Source organism: Ochotona princeps, chromosome 13 (genome assembly GCF_030435755.1).
Source record: "Ochotona princeps isolate mOchPri1 chromosome 13, mOchPri1.hap1, whole genome shotgun sequence".
Classification (NCBI taxonomy): Eukaryota; Metazoa; Chordata; class Mammalia; order Lagomorpha; family Ochotonidae; genus Ochotona; species Ochotona princeps.
The window spans coordinates 30852093-30871977 of NC_080844.1; the positions used below are offsets into that span (position 1 = coordinate 30852093).

General features: G+C 43.8%; 1 protein-coding gene across 2 annotated transcripts in view; it reads right to left on the reverse strand.

The window, feature by feature from the left end:
* DNA2 (DNA replication helicase/nuclease 2) overlaps nt 1-19885 on the reverse strand; it is a 44600-nt gene that overhangs the window by 7441 nt on the left and 17274 nt on the right. For both annotated transcript variants that reach the window (XM_058671544.1, XM_058671543.1), the window contains exons 9-15: nt 14959-15153; nt 13594-13824; nt 11343-11459; nt 11148-11257; nt 8659-8773; nt 3180-3399; nt 617-810 (exon numbers count right to left, since the gene is read on the reverse strand). In XM_058671544.1, coding sequence (XP_058527527.1) covers nt 617-810; nt 3180-3399; nt 8659-8773; nt 11148-11257; nt 11343-11459; nt 13594-13824; nt 14959-15153 — 1182 coding nt within the window. The remainder of the gene's footprint in view (nt 1-616; nt 811-3179; nt 3400-8658; nt 8774-11147; nt 11258-11342; nt 11460-13593; nt 13825-14958; nt 15154-19885) is intronic.

The following is a 19885-nucleotide window of genomic DNA, read 5'->3' on the forward strand; positions in this document are numbered from 1 at the left end:
GGTTCAAATCCTGATCATCCTGTCTCCATCCAATTTCCGGCAAACCAGCAGATAGTAACACAGTGCAGTTCTAGCCAAACCACATGGCAAACCGGGATGGAGCTCCATGCTCCTCCTGGCTTCAACCTGGTCCAGTCCCGGCTATGAAGAGCAGCTGGGGAAAGAACTAGTGGATGAAAGATCTCTCTGTCACTTTCAAAATAAATAAACAATTAAAAAAAAAAAAAAAAGAAGAAGAAGGCCTGGCATGACAGCCCAGTGGCTAAATCCTCAGCTTGCATGCCCCGGATCCCATTTGGGCACCAGTTTGTGTCCCAGCTGCTTCACTTCCCATCCAGCTCCCTGCTTGTGGCCTGGGAAAACAGTCAAGGATGGCCCAAAGCCTTGGGAACTTGCACCTGTCAGGTATACCCGGAAGAAGCTCATGGCTCCTGCCTCCAGATTAGCTCAGCTCTGGCCATTGTGGCTACTTGGGGAGTGAACCAGCGGATACAAGATCTTTCTGTATCTCCTTCTCTCTGTAAATCTGATGTCTAATAATAAATAAATCTTACGAAACAAACAAACAAAACAAAAAGCAATCTACTTTGAGATTATAACCGACTTGTTCACCCACCTGGCTTCCCGGTTCAGCACGAGGGGCGGGAGCTGCTGATGATCCCCCACCAGCACAAATCTCCTGGAAAAGAAAAGCGGCCCCAGGCAAACGGGTTGGCTGATTTGAGAGGCTTCGTCCACTATACAGAAGTCGAAAATTTTACGGGAAAATATTGGATGGTTTATTCCCATACATGTTGTTGCAACTATAAGCTAAAAACAAAACAAAAAATAGAACATCTTTTTAAATACATAAGATGTGCAATGTTTATACCATTTTTGAAAATAAAAGATGAATGGGAATTCTCTAATATCAAATTCTGACAACACTGATATCATGTAAAATTCACTGTTACTATTTTTTTTCTATGAATTGAAAAAAAAAATCAAGCCACTTTTTCAAATGTTATTACCAATGTTCATATTTGGATATCTTCTAAGGAGAATCTAAAACATTCAGGAGGCAAAAGTTTAACAATTTTGTTTTATATTTGTTTTTTTTTTAATATTTGTTTTAAAAGTCAATTTGGAATATGCTTGTTTTCCTTCCCACATGTAGAATTACAGACCCTGGACGTTTCACATAAAACATGATTCCAGAACATGGAAAGACAGAAGTTCAGGCCCAAGGGACAATATAGTACTTAGTTTTTGCCCAAATTTAGAAATGAAAAGCTGGCAACCCAGCAATGCGACCTGGTTCAGACCAATGCACCTTCAACAAAAGCCTGCTAGCATAGAGAATGGAAAAACCTAAAAAACAGAAAACTTTGGTACAGTACATTGGGGCTCAATTGGCTAATCCTCTCCCTTCAGGTGCCAGGATTTCATGTGGGCATCAGTTCCAGTTCTGGCTGAACTATTTCCAATCCAACTCCCTACTTATCGCCTGGGAAGGCAGTGAACGATGGTCCAAAGTCTTGGAACCTTGTACCCACGCAGGTGACCCAGAAGAGGCTCTTTGCTCCTGACTTTAGATCAGCTCAGCTCCAGTTGTGGCCACTTGGTAAGTAAACCAGCAGAAGGAAGATCTTTGTCTCTCATTTTCTCTTTAAATCTACCTTTGCAATAAAAATAAATTATTGTTAAAAACAAAACAAAAAAACAGAAAATTTTCATCCAATAGTCACCCATTCTAACCCAACATCCAAAAATTTATTGAAATAGAACTATGTATCAAGAAATGCACTACAGTGTACAGATACATGTCTTTTGTCCTCTGACTACACTTGAGTTAAAAATAAAGATTACTAGTGTTACAACAGCATGGTATTTTCACAATATACATTCACCAGGAGCTTTTTGAGGATTCCCTGGATGTATGGGTCTTACTAGGCATTTAGCCTAGTGTTTACGACACCTGCACCCAAAATTGGAGTGACTGGGTTCAAGTCCCAGCTCTTGTGCCTGACTCTATTTCCCCTACAGTACAGACCTTAGGAGACAGTAGTTTTAGGCTCAATATTGTGTTCCTGGCTACTACCTCGACTCTGGGCCCAGTCCCAGCCACTGAAGACATTTCAAGTGTGAATCATCGGATGGAAATGTACTCTCTCTATTTGCCTCCCAAATAATTAAACAAAAATCTGGTGAGTTTGTGTCTGATGCAACAGCTGTCATTGGGGAAACCCGCTTCCCACATCAGAGTATCCAGTTCAAATTCTGGCTACTCCACTTCCCATCCCATTTGCTATCAGTGCATATGCAGGAAGGCAGATGATAATAAATATGCAGGTCTCTCACACTGATTTGGGAACCAGGATCGGGTTCAGAGCACCTGGCTTCAGGCTGGTCTATCCCTGGCAAGTATGAGCAATTACAAGGTAAAGCAGTACATTAAAAAATCTATGCCTCGGGTCCAGCGGCGTAGCCTAGCGGCTAAAGTCCTCGCCTTAAAAGCCCCGGGATCCCATATGGGCGCCGGTTCTAATCCCGGCAGTTCCACTTCCCACCCAGCTCCCTGCTTGTGGCCTGGGAAAGCAGTTGAGGACAGCCCAATGCATTGGGACCCTGCACCCGCATGGGAGACCCAGAAGAGGTTCCAGGTTCCCGGCTTCGGATCAGCGCAGCACCAGCTGTTGCGGTCACTTGGGGAGTGAATCATCAGACGGAAGATCTTCCTCTCTGTCTCTCCTCCTCTGTGTATATCTGGCTGTAATAAAATGAATAAATCTTTAAAAAAAAAAAATCTATGCCTCTTTGTTTTCCCAATAAAAATAAAAAATTTTAAAAAGAAAATGAGAGATAAAGCCATAAAACAAAATTAGGTTCTGTATCAAAACCTAAAAATAATTATCACAACATGTTAGGTAATTCTATTGCTTCTGACTCAAATGCACTAAAAAATTCCAAATCATCAGTAGTTTTCCAAGCTACGTGAACTGAGAAGGGAGAAGCCCTGAATAGACTAAAACACCTAATTTCATCTTAGAAGGAAAATAGCAAGCTATAAACCAATAAATTAGTCCTGGGGAATACAGTGAACTATTCATCTGCAAACATGGCCAATGTGATTAAATTTGTCACAGTGTCATCTCTCCGCATTAAGTCACAGAAATTATAGTCAGTATAAATGTACTTACTTGGCTATTGTAGATTTCTTCTAGATGAGCTAAAGATTTGACAGACTTTGATCTGCACACTTCCTGCTCTGTGAATTTCTGGATACCTGGATGAACCTTCTGAATCTGACCCAAACGCAAAAATTCAATTTTGAACTTGGCTAACTTCAAGAGGATATTATCAACAGCAGAATGTGTGTAGCTGGTCAACAAAACACTGAAACCACAGGCGTAGAGGATTCTTACCTAAAAATGGATAAGAAAAACGGCATTATTTTAAATTCCAGAAAAAATGTTATGATGCATGTGATTGTCAAATGGAACCAGAAAATTTACTAGAAAGCATGTCCAAGTATTTTTTTTTTAAGATTTATTTTATTTTTATTACAAAGTCAGATATACTGAGAGGAGGAGAGACAGAGAGGAAGTGGAGCTGCCGGGATTAGAACCAGCAGCCACATGGGATCAAGGCGAGGACCTTAGCCACTAGGCCACACTGCCGAGCCCATGTCTAAGTAATTTTAAGATTTGATTTGAGGGCCCGGCGGTGTGGCCTAGCAGCTAAAGTCCTCGCCTTGAACATGCCAGGATCCCATATGGGCGCCGGTTCTAATCCCGGCAGTTCCACTTCCCATCCAGCTCCCTGCTTGTGGCCTGGGAAAGCAGTCAAGGACGGCCTAATGCTTTGGGACCCTGCACCCGAGTGGGAGACCCGGAAGAAGTTCCAGGTTCCCGGCTTCGGATCAGCGCAGCACCGGCCAATGCGGTCACTTGGGGAGTGAATCATCGGACGGAAGATCTTCCTCTCTGTCTCTCCTCCTCTCTGTATATCTGACTTTGAAATAAAAATAAATAAATCTTTAAAAAAAAAAAAGATTTGATTTGAAAGGAGGAGAAAGAGGAGAGATCTTTCATCCATTCCCTTGTTCATTACTCAAATGCCTACCATAATCAAAGTTAGATTGAGCTGGTCAGGAACCCAAAATGCCATCTGAGTCTCCTACATGCTGGCAAGGTCCCAAGCACTTGAGCCATCACCTGCTATCACACCGGTGCATTAGCGAGAAGCTGAATTTAAATCTCTCAGCAGACAGGATGCAAACCAGGCACTGAGAAATGGGTCCACAGAGATAGCATAGTGGCTAAATCTTCACCTTCATGAGCTGGGATCCCATATTGGCACTGATTTGTGTCCTAACATTTCCACTTCACATCCCAACTTGTGGTCTGGCAGAGCAGTAAAGGATGGCCCAAAGCCTTGGGACCCTCCAATTACGTGGAAGACCTGCAATAAGTTCCTGGCTCCTGGCTTCAGATCAGCTCAATCCTGGCCATTGTGGCTACTTGTAGAGTAAACCAATAGATGGAAAATCTTCTTCTCTATATCTCCTTCTCCCTGTATATCTGAATTTCCAATAAAAATAAGTAAATCTTATTAAAAAAAAAAGAAGAAATGAGATGCAGTTAGAACTCACAGTTGAATTCACTGTGCTCTATAATTCTTGCCCCACCAAATAACATTTCTTCGTTTAGGAAATTTATTTATTAATTTCAAAGATTCATTTATTTTCACTGGAAAGTCAGATTTACACAGAGAAGGAGAGACAGAAAAATCCTCCATCCACTGGTTCATTTCCTGAAGTCGGGAGTCAGGAGCTTCTTCCATGTCTCCTACATGGGTGGAGTCCCAAGGCCTTAGCTGTCTCCAACTGCTTTCCAGGCCACAAACAGGGAGCTGGATGGGAAGTGGAGCAGCCAGGACATGAACCAGCACTGACATGGGATCCTGGCTTATGTAATGCGAGGACTTTAGCCACTAGGCTACAGTGCCAGGTCCTATTTATTTATTTGAAAAGCAGAGATACAGAGAGAAAGAGAGAAATTTTTCATGTTCTGGTTCACTCCCAAATGGTTACAGCAGCGAGGGCAGACCAAAAGCTAGGAGCCAGGAACTCCATGTGGGTAGCCAGGGCCTAAGCTATGGCCATCTTCTAGTACTGTAGGAGGACATTGTGACCATAGTCAGCGAGCACAGGATTACAGTTGATGGGACAATATTTGTATGATAAACAACTGAATGGATGTCTTGTGTGTGACTGATTAGATATCCTTTGCATGAGAACAACTGTACGGCTACCTTTTTGTATACCTGATGAGATATCATTTATATAAGAACAGTTGAGTGGGAAGTAATATACAAGGCAAAAGGACTTCCAAACTAAGGCATAGAAACAGTTGATGGTTCTGTTGATGAACTAAGTATCTCTACCCTAATCCTGTATGACCCTCAGCATATAAAGTCTGTTGCCCCTAATAAATTTTGGCTATTGATCATCAGTCAGTAGTCCAAGCGTGTTATTATCGGCTCCGGTTCCAGGCACATTCGCAGTGAGCTCCATCGAAGCAGCAGAAGACATAAATCAGCACTCAAATGGGATGCCAGCACTATAGGTACCAGCTGAACCCACTGAGCTATAATGCTGATTTCACCCAAGGAGGCACAATACTAAATCCACTAAGTAGCTTTAAAAAAAAAGGCAGAATTACACAGAAAAAAAGGAGAGATGGAGAGAATCTTCCATTTGTGGGTTTACTCCCCAAATGACCACAATGGCTGAATGTGGATGGTTCTGAAGTCAAGAGTCAGGAGCTTCTTCCAGGTCTCCATGTAAGTACAGGACCGCAAACATTTGGGTTATCTTCTGCTATCTTCCTAGGCACATTAGTAGAGCACTGGATCAGAAGTGAAGCCAGTGGGCCTCAAACAGAAGCTTCATTTGCTACATTACACTGGTATTACCCCAACACAATAACTTTTTAAACACACTATACACACTTTGGTCTATGATGAAGATGTCATTTGGGGGGCCCGGCAGCGTGGCCTAGCAGCTGAAGTCCTTGCCTTGAACGCCCCGGGATCCCATATGGGCGCCAATTCTAATCCCGGCAGCTCCACTTCCCATCCAGCTCCCTGCCTATTGCCTGGGAAAGCAGTTGAGGACGGCCCAAAGCCTTGGGACCCTGCACCCGTGTGGGAGACCTGGAAGAGGCTCCTGGATCCTGGCTTCAGATCAGCATAGCACTGGCCATTGTGCTCACTTGGGGAGTAAATCATCGGACAGAAGATCTTTCTCTCTTTCTCTCCTCCTATCTGCATATGTGACTTTCTAATAAAAAAAGAAAGATGTCATTTAGGGCATCAGTGTGCAGGTTCAAATCTAAACTCTGGTCTCCTTTCTACTTGCTAAAAGCACACACGGGAGGCAACAAGTGATAGCTTGAGTGGTAGGGTCCCACCAGCACCAGCCACATGGCAGAATTGGATTGAGTTCTTGGGTCCAGACTTCAGCATGGTCCAGCCCTGACAGTTGCTAGCACTGTATGGGAGATCTGTCTGCCTCTTCTCCTTAACTGAACAAAAGCAAGTAAATTCTTAAAAACATTATAAAGCCAAGTGTTTCAACCAAAATTAAACAGTAGTATTATACATCAATGCTATGTAAATAAAACATTACAAGTAGTAATAAAATTGAATACATATCAACTTTTAGTAGTGTCTGGAACATAATATCAATCAATAAATATTTTCTGAGACCAGCATTTCGTGTAACACTTGACATGCTATTTGGTACAGCTGTATCCTAAATCAAGGTTCCTGGATTTGATTCTCACCTCTTCTTCTACCCCAGCTTGCCATTAATACACACACTGGAAGGCAGCAAGTAAAGGCTCAAGCACTTGGGTCCCTGACATCCACATGGGAGACGTTTTAGTTTCAGGTCTCTGACAGTGGCCTGGCTGACAGTTTTCATAGGTCTTTGAGGGAATAAACCAGATAGAGGATCTCTCCTCCTTTCAAACAAAATGAAATACAAAAATTTTAAATTAAACATTTACTGCCATTTTATTATTCTAAGCTTGGAAATTTACTGTCATGAAGATAAAAATCTACTCAACCACCTCTGTATTATTATTATTATTTGCTTATTTATTTGAGAGGCAGAGAAAAGCAGAGATCTTCCTTTCATTGGTTCACTCCTTATATGAGCACAATGACCAGGACTAAAGCTGGGAATCTGATTTAAACCTATGTAAGCCACTTGAAAGGCAGGACAGGAAACCAGTTATTGGAACCACTATCACTGGTTCCCCAGGGTGTGTGCTGGTAGAAAACTACAAGACCACAGTCAGGGGTCAAATCCAGGCAGGTCAACAAGGAACACAGGGATCCTAACTAGTTTCCTAAATGCTATGCTAAATGCCTACCACTACTTTATCATTTTCAAAAATGCTTATCTATTTATATGAAAGAGCAACAGAGAAGAGAGAGATCTTCATTTGTTGGTTCACTCCCCAGACACCTACAAGAACTAGAGCCAGGCCATGCTAAAGACAGGATCCTGGAACTCCATCCAGACCTGGCAGGGATTTGAGCCATGATCACCTGAAAACTCCTAGGATGCACGTTTGCAGGAAGCACCTCCTACCAAAGGTTTAAATCGGCACCAGGATAAAGGATACAGGCACCCAAAGAGGAGGCACCGCAATACCCATCCACAATCAATCATTTTTAAAGGGGAAGAAGAGGCCAGTGTTGTAGCACAGTGTTAACACACCATCTGCAGAGCTGGCACCCCCCTATCTGAATGCCCAGTTCATGTCCCAGCTGTTGTGCTCCCAGCTAACATGCCTGGGAAAGATTTTCAGCACCTGTTACCTGCATGGGAAACCCAAATGGAGTTCTAGGCTTGGCCTAGCACAGCACTGGCCACTGTGCAAATTTGGGGAGTGAATTAGCAGATTAGTCTCTCTTTTTGTCACTCTGCTTTTAAAAATATAAATCTTTAATAAAGAGAAAGAAAAACATAGGGAGTAGTCCATACTGCAAACCACCAACAAAGACTCTCAGAGAAACAAAAATATAAGAAATCAATAACATTACCATTACTGTTTGCCATTCAGTTCATTATTTCTCATATCTTTTTCTTTTTAAAGATCTATTCACGTTTATTTAAATGACAAATTTTCAAAGAGAGAGAAGGAAAGACAGAGAGGTCTTCTATCCACTAGTTCAAATGTCCACAACAGCTGGAGGTGAGCTGATGTATGGCCAGGAACCCAAAGCTTCTTCTAGGTCTCGCACATGTGTACAGTGACCCAAGGATTGGAGCTATCCTCCACTGCTTCCTCATGCAGAGAACTAGCCTTTACCCGACATGCTGGGCCCTCACATCTTATGTTGTTTTAATATGGTTAACATAGTTGAGAGGAATGCAAGTCCACATGGATCTCTCTGATTAGGAGCTGGGAGGGTGAAGGTATACAGGAAGGTGGATGGGACAAATGTTCCCATATTTTTTTACTGTGTCACAGGAGACTAATAGAATTTTTAAAAGTTAAATTGAAATAAAGATTTTCAAATTAAAATTCTGCCTTTCTGATATCAAATATCACATGCTATGAGCTGAGGTCCTTAGCGTCTAAGTTTAAGGACCATAACCTTACCAGAGTACATATTGTAGTTGTCTTCCCAGTACCGGGCATTCCCACGATGAGTGTGTAGTCCTTGGAGAGGAGAACCTTCTTCATCGCTTGCCTCTGGGGCTTGTTCAAACCTACATTTCACAAGAGGAGGGTGACATTTCAATGAACAGATGAATTATGTAAATATAGCAGCTTTTAGCCAAGTTTGTTCTCCAACACATCTTTCCAAAGTAAAAACCATGTCAAGGTCATTTTCAATATATGAGCGTAAAAGGGAATTAAAAGATGATATGAATATTCATGACTTTTTAAAAGATTTATTTATTTTTATTGGAAAGGCAGATACACAGAGAGGAGGAGAAACAGAGAGGAAGATCTTCCATCTGATGATTCACTCCCCAAGTAGCAGCCACAGCTAGAGCTGAGCAAATCTTGAAGCCAGGAGCTAGGAGCTTCCTCTGGGTCTCCCAAGTGCATACAGGGTCCCAAGGCTTTGGGCCGTCCTTGACTGCTTTCCCAGGCCACAAGCAGGGAGCTGGATAGGAAGAGGAGCTGCTGGGATTACAACCGGGGTCAATATGGAATCCTGGCACGTGTAAGGTAAGGACTTTAACCACTATGCTATTGCACTGGGCCTGACTCTTTTGAAGATTTCTCATATTAAGCTACTTCCTGAGTCCCTAAATATTACAATTGCACATTTCATAAATAGTAACGATATTACTAGACCACAGTGCACTTTAAATTGAAACTGGGGGCCCGGCGGCATGGCCTAGCAGCTGAAGTCCTCGCCTTGAACACGCTGGATCCCATATGGGTACCAGTTCTAATCCCGGTAGCTCCACTGCCCATTCAGCTCCCTGCTTGTGGCCTGGGAAAGCAGTCAAGGACGGCCCACCCGCATAGGAGATCTGGAGGAAGTTCCTGGCTCCTGGTTTCGGATCAGTTCAACATGGGCCATTGCGCTAACTTGGGGAGTGAATCATCGGATAGAAGATCTTCCTCTCTGTCTATCCTCTTTTCTGTATATCTGACTTTGCAATAAAAAAATAAATAAATCTTTAAAAAAAATTGAAACTGGGCCCGGCGACATGGCCTAGCGGCTTAAGTCCTCGCCTTAAAAGCCCCAGGATCCCATATGGGCACCGGTTCTAATCCCGGCAGCTCCACTTCCCATCCAGCTCCCTGCTTGTGGCCTGGGAAAGCAGTTGAGGACGGCCTAATGCATTGGGACCCTGCACCCGCGTGGGAGACCTGGAAGAGGTTCCAGGTTCCCAGCTTCGGATCAGTGCGCACCAGCCATTGCGGCTCACTTGGGGAGTGAATCATCGGACGGAAGATCTTCCTCTCTGTCTCTCCTCCTCTGTGTATATCTGGCTGTAATAAAATGAATAAATCTTTAACAAAAAAAAAAAAAAAAAAAATCCAAATGGAATCCAGAAAATGTAACTGGGTCCAGCATTATGGTATATCAGTTAAAGCCGCTAACTGTGATGCCAGTGTTCGATATGGTCACTGGTTTGACACGTGGCTGCTTCATTTCTGATCCAGCTCTCCGCTAATGCGCATGGGAATGCAGTAAAAGATGGCCAGAATGCTTGGGTACCTGCACCTATGTGAGAGATCTGCAAAAAGCTTCAGACTCCTGGCTTTGTGCTGGCCCAGCCCTAGCCGTTAGACATTTGGAGATTGTATCAGGAATGTACCTCCCTTTCTGCATGCATACTTATTTTTTTTTTAAAGATTTATTTATTTATTTTTATTACAAAGTCAGATATACAGAGAGGAGGAGAGACAGAGAGGAAGATCTTCCGTCCGATGATTCATTCCCCAAGTGAGCCACAACGGCCAGTGTGTGCCAATCCAAAGCCGGCAACCAGGAACCTCCTCCGGGTCTCCCACGCGGGTGCAGGGTCCCAATGCATTGAGCCGTCCTTGACTGCTTTCCCAGGCCACAAGCAGGGAGCTGGATGGGAAGTGGAGCTGCCGGGATTAGAACCGGCGCCCATATGGGATCCCAGGGCGTTCAAGGCGAGGACTTAAGCCGCTAGGCCATGCCGCCAGGCCCTGCATGTATACTTAGTTTAAGCAAATAATCTTAAAGAAGGAAAGAAGGCCTGACACAGTAGCTGGGTGAGTAAAGTCCTCGCCTTGCACACACTGGGGTTCCATATGGGTGCCAGTTTAGATGCAGATGCTCAACTTCCCATTCAGCTCCCTGCCTGTGGACTGGGAGAGCAGTTGAGGATGGCCCAAGGCCACAGGACCCTGCACCAGCATGGGAGACCTAAAGGAGGCTCCTGGATTCAGGTTGGCCTTACTCTGGCCATTGCAGCCATTTCGGGTGTGGACTAGTGGACACATGATCTTTCTCGGTCTCTCCTTCTTTCTGTATATCTGACTTTCCAATAAAAATAAATAAATCTTAAACCAAAAAAAAAAAAAAAAAAAAAGAAAAGAAATTATAACAATCGTAACTAGCTAGAAGTGCTGACTGTAACCTACCTTTTAGAATGTGAGCAACTGTGTCCTTTGCATCATGTGGGAGGACAGAACTGAGGTAGGGTACAAACTGGGGTTCATGAAAGTCTATGATTAGATCTCGAAGTTTTTTGCTAAAAAGATGAAACAATAAAACATATTTTTAGCAATATTCCTTAGAAGAAGGGAAAGTTATCAGACTCATTCATTGCTACAAACCTGGTAAGAGTGTTTTCCATCAATTTAGAAAGATTTCCCAGTGGTGTATCTATATCACAATTTTTTTCTTCATGGTCTAATCTGAACAAAGTTGATTCTGGAAGTACAGACAAATTCCTAAAACGGCAAAAAAAACAAAACAAATATATATTTTTCATTTCACATATTTTGTATGAGAAACATACTACTATCAACTAACAGAGATAAACTGGCTAGAATAGCTACTAAAATGGCTATCAGCCTCATTCACACATGTCAATCAAAGATGAGAAAAGGCGGAAAGGAGGGCCCGGCAGCGTGGCCTAGCAGCTAAAGTCCTAGCCTGGAATACGCCAGGATCCCATATTGGGCACCAGTTCTAATCCCAGCAGCTCCACTGCCCACCCAGCTCCCTGATTGTGGCCTGGGAAAGCAGTCAAAGGCGGCTCAAGGCATTGGAACCCTGCACCCGTGTGGGAGATCTGGAGGAAGTTCCTGGCTCCTGGCTTCAGATCAGTTCAACACGGGCCATTGTGCACTTGGGGAGTAAATCAGATGGAAGATCTTCCCGTCTCTCCTCCTCTCTGTATATCCTCCTTTCCAATAAAAATAAATAAATCTTCTTTAAAAAAATGCTAAGGAGAAGTAACTCTTGGACCCGGCACAATGGCTCAGTAGCTAAATCCTTTCCTTGCAAGCACTTAAACCCATATGGATGATGGTTCACATCCTGGATGCTCCTCTTCCGTTCCAGCTCCCTGCTTATGACCTGGGAAAGCAGTGGAGGACGGCCCAAATCCTTCGGACACCTCACCAATGTGGGAGATCCAGAAGAATCTCCTGGCTTCTAACTACAAATCAGCTAAGCTACAGTCATTTCAGTCCCTGGGGGAATGATAAGCAGAGGGAAGATCTTTCTCTGTCTCTCCTTCCTGTGTAAATCTGGCTTTCCAATCAAAATAAATAAATCTTTAAAAAAGAGAGAGAAAAACAGAACTCTTTTTTTTTTTCAGGATTTATTTATTTTGGGCAGCGTGGCCTAGTGGCTAAGGTCCTTGCCTTGATCCCATATGGCCACTGCTGGTTCTAATCCCGGCAGCTCCACTTCCTCTCTGTCTCTCCTCCTCTCAGTATATCTGACTATGTAATAAAAATAAAATAAATCTAAAAAAAAAAAAAAAAAAAGATTTATTTATTTTGATTGCAAAGTCAGATATACAGAGAGACAGAGAGGAAGATCCTTCATCTGTTGATTCATTCCCCAAGCAGCAGCAACAGCAGGAGCTGCACCAATCTGAAGCCAGGAGCCAGGATCCTTCTCTGAGAGATCACAGGTGCAGGGTCTCAAGGCTTCGGGCTGTCCTCGACTGCTTTCCCAGGCCACAAGCAAGGAGTTAGATGGGAAGCAGGGCCACCGGGATTAGAACCGGTACCCATATCGGATCCTGACATGTGCAAGCTGAGGACTTTAGCCACTGGACTACAGCTCCAGGCCCAAAAAAGAACTCTTAATTAACATTTACATATGAGGGTTCACAGCAATAGTACCCCTACCAGCAAGAAGAGAAACAGTTAAAATGTGCCATTTACCTACGCAACGGAGTTTTTAGTCCTAAAAGAATAGGCGCTCATATATGCTGAGAATGTATGTGAACAGCATCAACACTTTGCTCAATTTAAGAAGTCAAAAAGGAAACAAAAAAAAGCCATAGAGCTCAGATTTTACTTCCGCCACACATTCAAACTAGAGAAACCCAGAGAGACAGAAAGCAGATTAGTGGTTGCCAGGGGCTACAGGCAGGAGAGAGCAGCATATGGCTGAGTGGTGGAAACAAGGCTTCCTTTTTGGGAGAGTAAACTGTCACGCAATAATACGCTTTAAAGTTAGAAACTGTCAGTTTCATGTGTTTATTGGATTTTATTTCAGTATTTCCAAAAAAGCAATAAAGTACTAGTAAAACCTATAGCATGAAGGTGTGTTACAAAAATAATATGCTAAGTGAAAAACACTGATCATCAGAGACCATAAATTATATCACTTCGCTGACATGAACTGTTCAACACAGGACAATCTAGAGAGGCAGAAAGTGAATTTAGTGGTTGCCAAGGCAACAGACAATTTGAAAGAAAATGAGTGATCACTATAGGGTCCTCTAAGTTTGACTGTGGTGCTGGTGGAAAATATTGCACAGACATAGAAAACCACTGAATTGTATGGTGTCAATTAAGTACTGATAAAACTACTGGAAAAATAAAAGTGACGTTTCATTACCTGTCTAACACACAGGTTACTGTTGTCACATTAATCTCCTTCACATATCCCCTAGACAAAGCAAACAGTGTTCTCTCTTCTCCACTTAGAATAATTCTGTCACCTGCCATCAGATTTGTGATAGGCATGGCACCATTTTTCCGTTCGAAATTATGCAAATACTGTCCGTCACAAACTCTGGTTACACATTGTCTTCTGATCAGGCTGCCAATGCAGTTGCCACTCTCCTCCCTAGGAAAGAAAGAAACAGCATATAGTAAGCACAGTGTTCGCATTTTCCCACAATTCACTTGTCTAATGGACCCCTGAAAACAAACACTAAAGTTGAGTCTGCTTTTTCAATACTCTGTCATCTACAGAAAGTGTTAGCTATGCTCAGTAAACATCCCCTCTATTGAGTTTAAAATAATCACTCAAAAGCAGACTTGCAGCAAAGCCCTAGGGAGTGAGTGACAGGAGGCTCCCACAGGCCGGGAATGCCCACCAACGGACTAAGAGCCTTTTCATCTGATCAACAACCCTTCTCTGGTGTTGAAAACATATTGCCGGAGACCAACCATAATAATCTGACCCTGAACTCAAAGCGAACACAATAATAATTTATTTCTCTAGTCTTCACTCAAGGATTTACAATTGTTAGTAACAAAATAATGTAAAGCGATCTGATTCCGCAGCTTCCACAATATAAGAATTTAATGCTGAGAACCTCTCAGGTACTAACAGCAAATGCTATTCAAAGTCATTCGTTGGTTTGTATGTGACAAATCTACTGTACTTATGAAGCCTATCATAATTTGTATTGAGGCCAGTATGGTGGCTCAACAGGCTAATTCTCCACTTGCCAGTGCAAGCATCCAAAACGAGTGCTGGTTCATGTCCTGCCTGTTTCACTTCTGATCCAGCTCACCACTAATCAGTGGTCCTCCTGGGTGTGCAACCTTGTCAAATAGGCAACGAAAATAAAAAATAAATTACAGGAAAAAAAGTAACATTTAAAGTGAGATTTCTTATGGAAACAATAGTCTTACCCACTTTCCTATAGCCCTTGAACCTTTTTACCCTAATTAACTATGTAAAGATGGTCAGAAATATAATAAAAAATAAATAAATAAAGTGAGATTTCCTAAGGCACATTTAGCCTGCTGACACTGCATTACTAACAATCAGGGTAGCATACATAGCACATGTAGGTGATGCCACACGTGGAAGTAATTCCCCAACGCCATGCAGAGTTGTCTTGAACACATGAAATCACCTATCTTCACCACGCTGTAAAACTTGCATTTGTCATGAATTTTAAATGCGATCATACCAGCTAGCCTATGCTACTAAAATTTCACTGCACTTATTAAACAGTCCACTTACATTTCTGAAGCAGGCCTGAACCAAATATTTTGGTGATTCTTTCTGTTATCCTTCGACTGTGACTCCAGAGTTAACATCAGACACCACTGGCTGAAATATTCTAAGTGTATAGGCTTCAGATGTTCCGTTTCTTCCTTTACTCTGGGTAGAATGGCAACTGGGACTGCACTGTCATCCTCCTGCTGTTCAACGGCTCTAAATATGAAGTTACCAGTTAGAAGACATACATAAAAAATTGCACTTGCTGGCTATGAAATAAGGTATTTCTAAAATAAGCACATATACATGATAAAATACAATGCAAATTTTTTTACAGAAAACAATTTCGCTTATAACGTACATCACTGTTATATAAAATTTGACGTTGCATGATTTTTTCCTTCATTGACTAACCCCCTGAAAACAACTTTGACATATTCTAGCCTTCATTAGCACATGCGGCAAGTTAGGCCCGTTTGCTACTAGGAGTTCTATGACATAAGGAAGTTAACATAAACATAAGGAGGATTTTTCAAGTTACAATTTTGCTTAACACTAACTGTAAAAATTTATCTAATGAGGGCCCAGCATGACAGCTCAATTGACTAATTCTCCCATAGCAAGCACTGGGAAACCATATGGGCATTAGACCAAGTTCCACAGGTTCAACTTTCTTTTTCTAAAGATTTATTTTCATTGGAAAGTCAGAAAAACAGAGAGGAGGAGAGACAGAGAGGAAAACCCTCTGTCCAACAATTCAACCCCCACGTGGCTGCAACAGCTGGAGCTGTGCTGATCTGAAGCCAGGAGCCAGCATTCTCCTACAGGTCTCCCACACGGGTGTATGGTCCCAAGACTTTGGGCCGTCCTTGACTGCCTTCCCAGGCCACAAGTAGGGAGCTGGATGGGAAGTGGGGCTGCTGGGACTAGAACTGGTGCCCACATTGGATAACAGTGAGTGAAGGGCGAGAACTTAAGCCGTTAGGCTACTGTGTCGGCCCCTTACTTTCTTTATTTTTTTAAGATTTATTTATTTATTTAGATGATTTTTACATAGTTAATCAGGGTAAGAAGTGACAAGGGATACAGGAAGGTGGGTGAGACCATTATTTCCACATTCTTTTTTTTTCCTTGCTGTATCTGGGGGAAGGGAGGGATAAGGAGAGAAGGCACACCCAGACTCCCAAATGCATCTATACTCTGAGATGGAGAACAGTCACCCGACACTACTCCAGAGCTCCCAGTTTGGGCCATGTTCCAAGGGTCCTGCACAAGAGGTTTTGACAGTTCCACAGTTCTGAATTATTGCCAATCTTGCCACTCCAAGCACAATGAAATCTCTCCAGAATCCATTGATTGACATAGTCCACCTTAGAGTCTCCATTTGCCCAGTTATTGTTCTGTACTCCATTATCTGTTGTGGTACCAGGTGTCCTCCATGTGCACCTGGATATGCTTTCCACTGCTCCTCTAAGCCACCGAAGAGGTCCAGCTCTGACACATGCACTCCACAGTCAGACCAAGGAACCTGAAACTCCATGGTTGGGGTTCTAAGTTCAGCAGTTCAGTTGGGGGATTCCCCAAAGAAACTTCATCGCAGGTGATTCCAAACCTGAATCTTGTGTGTGCTTGCCAATACAGGGTCCGGTACAGGCTGTCACCCCAGTCAGCTTATGCACATGCTGGTGGTTGCAACTGCTGGGTCAGTTCTGCCTACAGCCTTGTCTTCTACACAAACCAATGGGTTTTGCAGGCCAGCCCAATCCTGCCCACCACACACTTGGCCCTCACGCAAACCAGTGGGAGCTGCACCCTAGTGACAGGCAATAACACCCACCAGCCCATCTCCAGCCCTGGTTCCCATGCTTGCTAGTATGTACAGCAGACTGGTCCTGTCTGTCCCACATCCCATTCAGCTCTCATAAACGTCAATGGGCATTGAAGCCTAGTTCAACCCAACCAGCTCCACTATCCAACCCACAGACCTACAAAGGGGTGCCACTCTCTGTCTAACCATGCCTGCCCCAGTCCGGTTCTCAGGCTCACCAGTCAGTGGCAACCCAAGAGGTAGGTGCCCACTGCTTCCCTACTGGGCTCACTCCCACTCCCAGATTCTGCACTCTCCAGGTGGTTCTGCAGTTCAACTTGACAGAATTTGCCACCCATGCTGTCATCTGCCAGCTGATGCTGTTGCAAAGCCCATCCAACCCACACCCACTCGGCCTTATTTATGCACAAGCAGGAACATTCAACCCAGCCTGGCTTTCCCCTGATCCAGCTCACTTGAGTCCAACAGGTATTGCAGTGGCGCACAATATGCCCCCATTCCAGCTCTCACACTCAACAATGGGAGTGGTGGTCCAGCAGGGGAGCTCCATACAGCTCCCCTACTGGGTTCCCCCCACCCTCCCCAGACCTCACATGTGTTGGTTGCGCAATGTAGCCCAGTCTGGTAATAGCCTGCCTCACCTCAGTATTTGCTAGTAGGTGCTGCTGTCTGGCCGGGCCCAGCCTACCCCCAGTACTGGCCTTCATGTGAACTGGCATATGTTGCAGCCCAACTCGGTCCGACCTACACTCCATTCTGTTGTTCAGGTCTGCCTGTGATATGATCTGGCCCAGCCTGGTTTGCCCCCGACCTGTGTCAAATGTATAGAGAAGTGGGTACCATTACTTGGCCTGGTGTGGACTGCTCTCTATCGTGGTTCTTGAGATCACCTGCAGGGACTGTGTCCTGACAGAGGAGTTCCCCAAACTCATCGTTCAGAATCTTACCCAATGCCAGACCTCGCACCCACTGGTGGGTCCTTGGGCCAATCCTACTTAGTCTACCTATCTTTGCAGGAACAGTGGTTTTTCCTGACTGGCCTTCACCTATTCCAGTTTTTGCTGTTGGGTGTTACAGGCCAGCCAAGCCTGGTCCACACACAAACACAGCTCACACATGGCTCAGCAGGGACAGAGACCTAGCCCAGCCTGTCCTACACCTACCCTGGTTCTTATGACTACCAGTGGGTGCTGGAGTCTAGCTCAGTATGGCACACCTCAGATCCAGTCAACACATGTGCTGAGAGACACTGCAGCCATGTTCAGACCAGACCGCAGCCCTGACTCTGGCCCTCGTACTCACCAGTGGGAATCACAACCCAGCCAGGGCATCCCCTTAGCTCCCCAACCAGACCTGTTCCCAGCCATGGATCTGGCAAGTGCCAGTGGTAGCTCTGACCCAGGTTGGCATAGTCCCTCCACTGTCTTGGCCTTTGCATTTGGGTGCTGTGGCTGGCTTGATGTGGCCTGCTCCCAGTCCAGATTCACTGGCTGGTGCTGGAAGGTTCCAATTCCTATCCTTCTTTCTGCTTATGCCCTGGAAAGACAGCTGAGTAAGGTTCAACGTCTTGGGAACCTGGACCCATGTGGGAAACCCACAAGAAGCTCCTGGCTCCTGGCTTCTAATCAGCTCAGCTCTGGCCATTGCAGTTGCATGGTGAGTGAACCAGGAAATAAAAGATCTTTCTCTCATTCTCTCTGTAAATCTGCATTTCCAGTAAAAAATAAAGAAATCTTCAAATAAATAAAAAAAATTCTCACAGGTTATAAATATATATTGATAAACAACTTGCTAAAAACGAAAACAAATAAACAAAAAAAGAAAAAAAAAAACCAACTTGTTTTATCTTTAAAGAAAAAGAGCCACAGCCTGGCACGGTACCCTAGTGGCTAGAATCCTCAACTCGCTCGCATGAGCCAGGATCCCACAGAGGTACCAGTTCTAATCCTGGCTGCTCCATTTCCCATCCAGCTCCCTGCTTGTGGCCTGGGAAGACACTCAAGCACAGTTTAAAGCCTTAGGATCCTATATCTGCATGAGAGACCCAGAAAAGGCTCCTGGCTCCTGGCTTTGGATGACTCAGCTGTGGTGGCTGTAGCCACTTGGGGAGTGAACCAGTGGACAAAGGATCTTTCTGTCTGTCTCTCCTTCTCTCTGTAAATCTGTCTTTCCAATAAAGATAAATAAACAAAGTCTTTAAAAAAATAAAATAAGGCCCAACAGCGTGGACTTGCAGCTAAAGTCCTCGCCTTGAACGCACTCCGGCATCCCATATTGGGCACCAGTTCTAATCCCGGCAGCTCCACTGCCCATCCAGCTCCCTGCTTGTGGCCTGGGAAAGCAGTTGAGGACAGCCCAAAGCCTTGGGATCCTGCACCCGCATGTGGGAGACCTGGAGAAAGTTCCTGGATCCTGGCTTCGGGTTGGCACAGCAGAGGCCATTGCGGTCACTTGGGGGTATGAATCATCGGACGGAAGATCTTTCTATCTGTCTCTCCTCCTCTCTGTATATCTGACTTTGCAATAAAAAAAAATAAATAAATCTTTAAAAACAAAAAGTAAATAAGGAAAAATAGCCAAATATTAACAGGACAAACTCCAATTGAATGATATCACACTATCCATCTGGAAAATACGATTTCCCTGTAGCTAAACACAAAAGACCTAAGATTAAAACATAACTAAAAGAATTGTCTTGGTGGTTTCATTGGCTAATCCTGTGCCTGCAGTGCTGGCATCTCACATGGGTGCCAGTTTATATCTCGGCTCCACTTTTGATCCAGTTCCCTGCTAGTGGCCTGGGTAAGCAGGAGCAGATGACTTAAATCTTTGGGCTCTTGCATCCAAAGGGAGATGTGGAAGAAGCTCTTGCTTTGGGCTTGGCTCAGCTCTAGCTGGCAGAGGGATGGTGGCCATTTGGGGATTGAATCAGCAGATGGAAGTTATTCTCTCGTAATCTGTCTCTCCCATTTTCTATAACTCTTTCAAATAAAACAAATAAATATTAAAATAAAAATACAGCAACTAAAAAATGGAACACTTGTTGAACTATCACTTAATGAACTTGTAATGCTATTCAAAATATCTATACTATATGTTTCTAAGCCAAATTGCATAAAT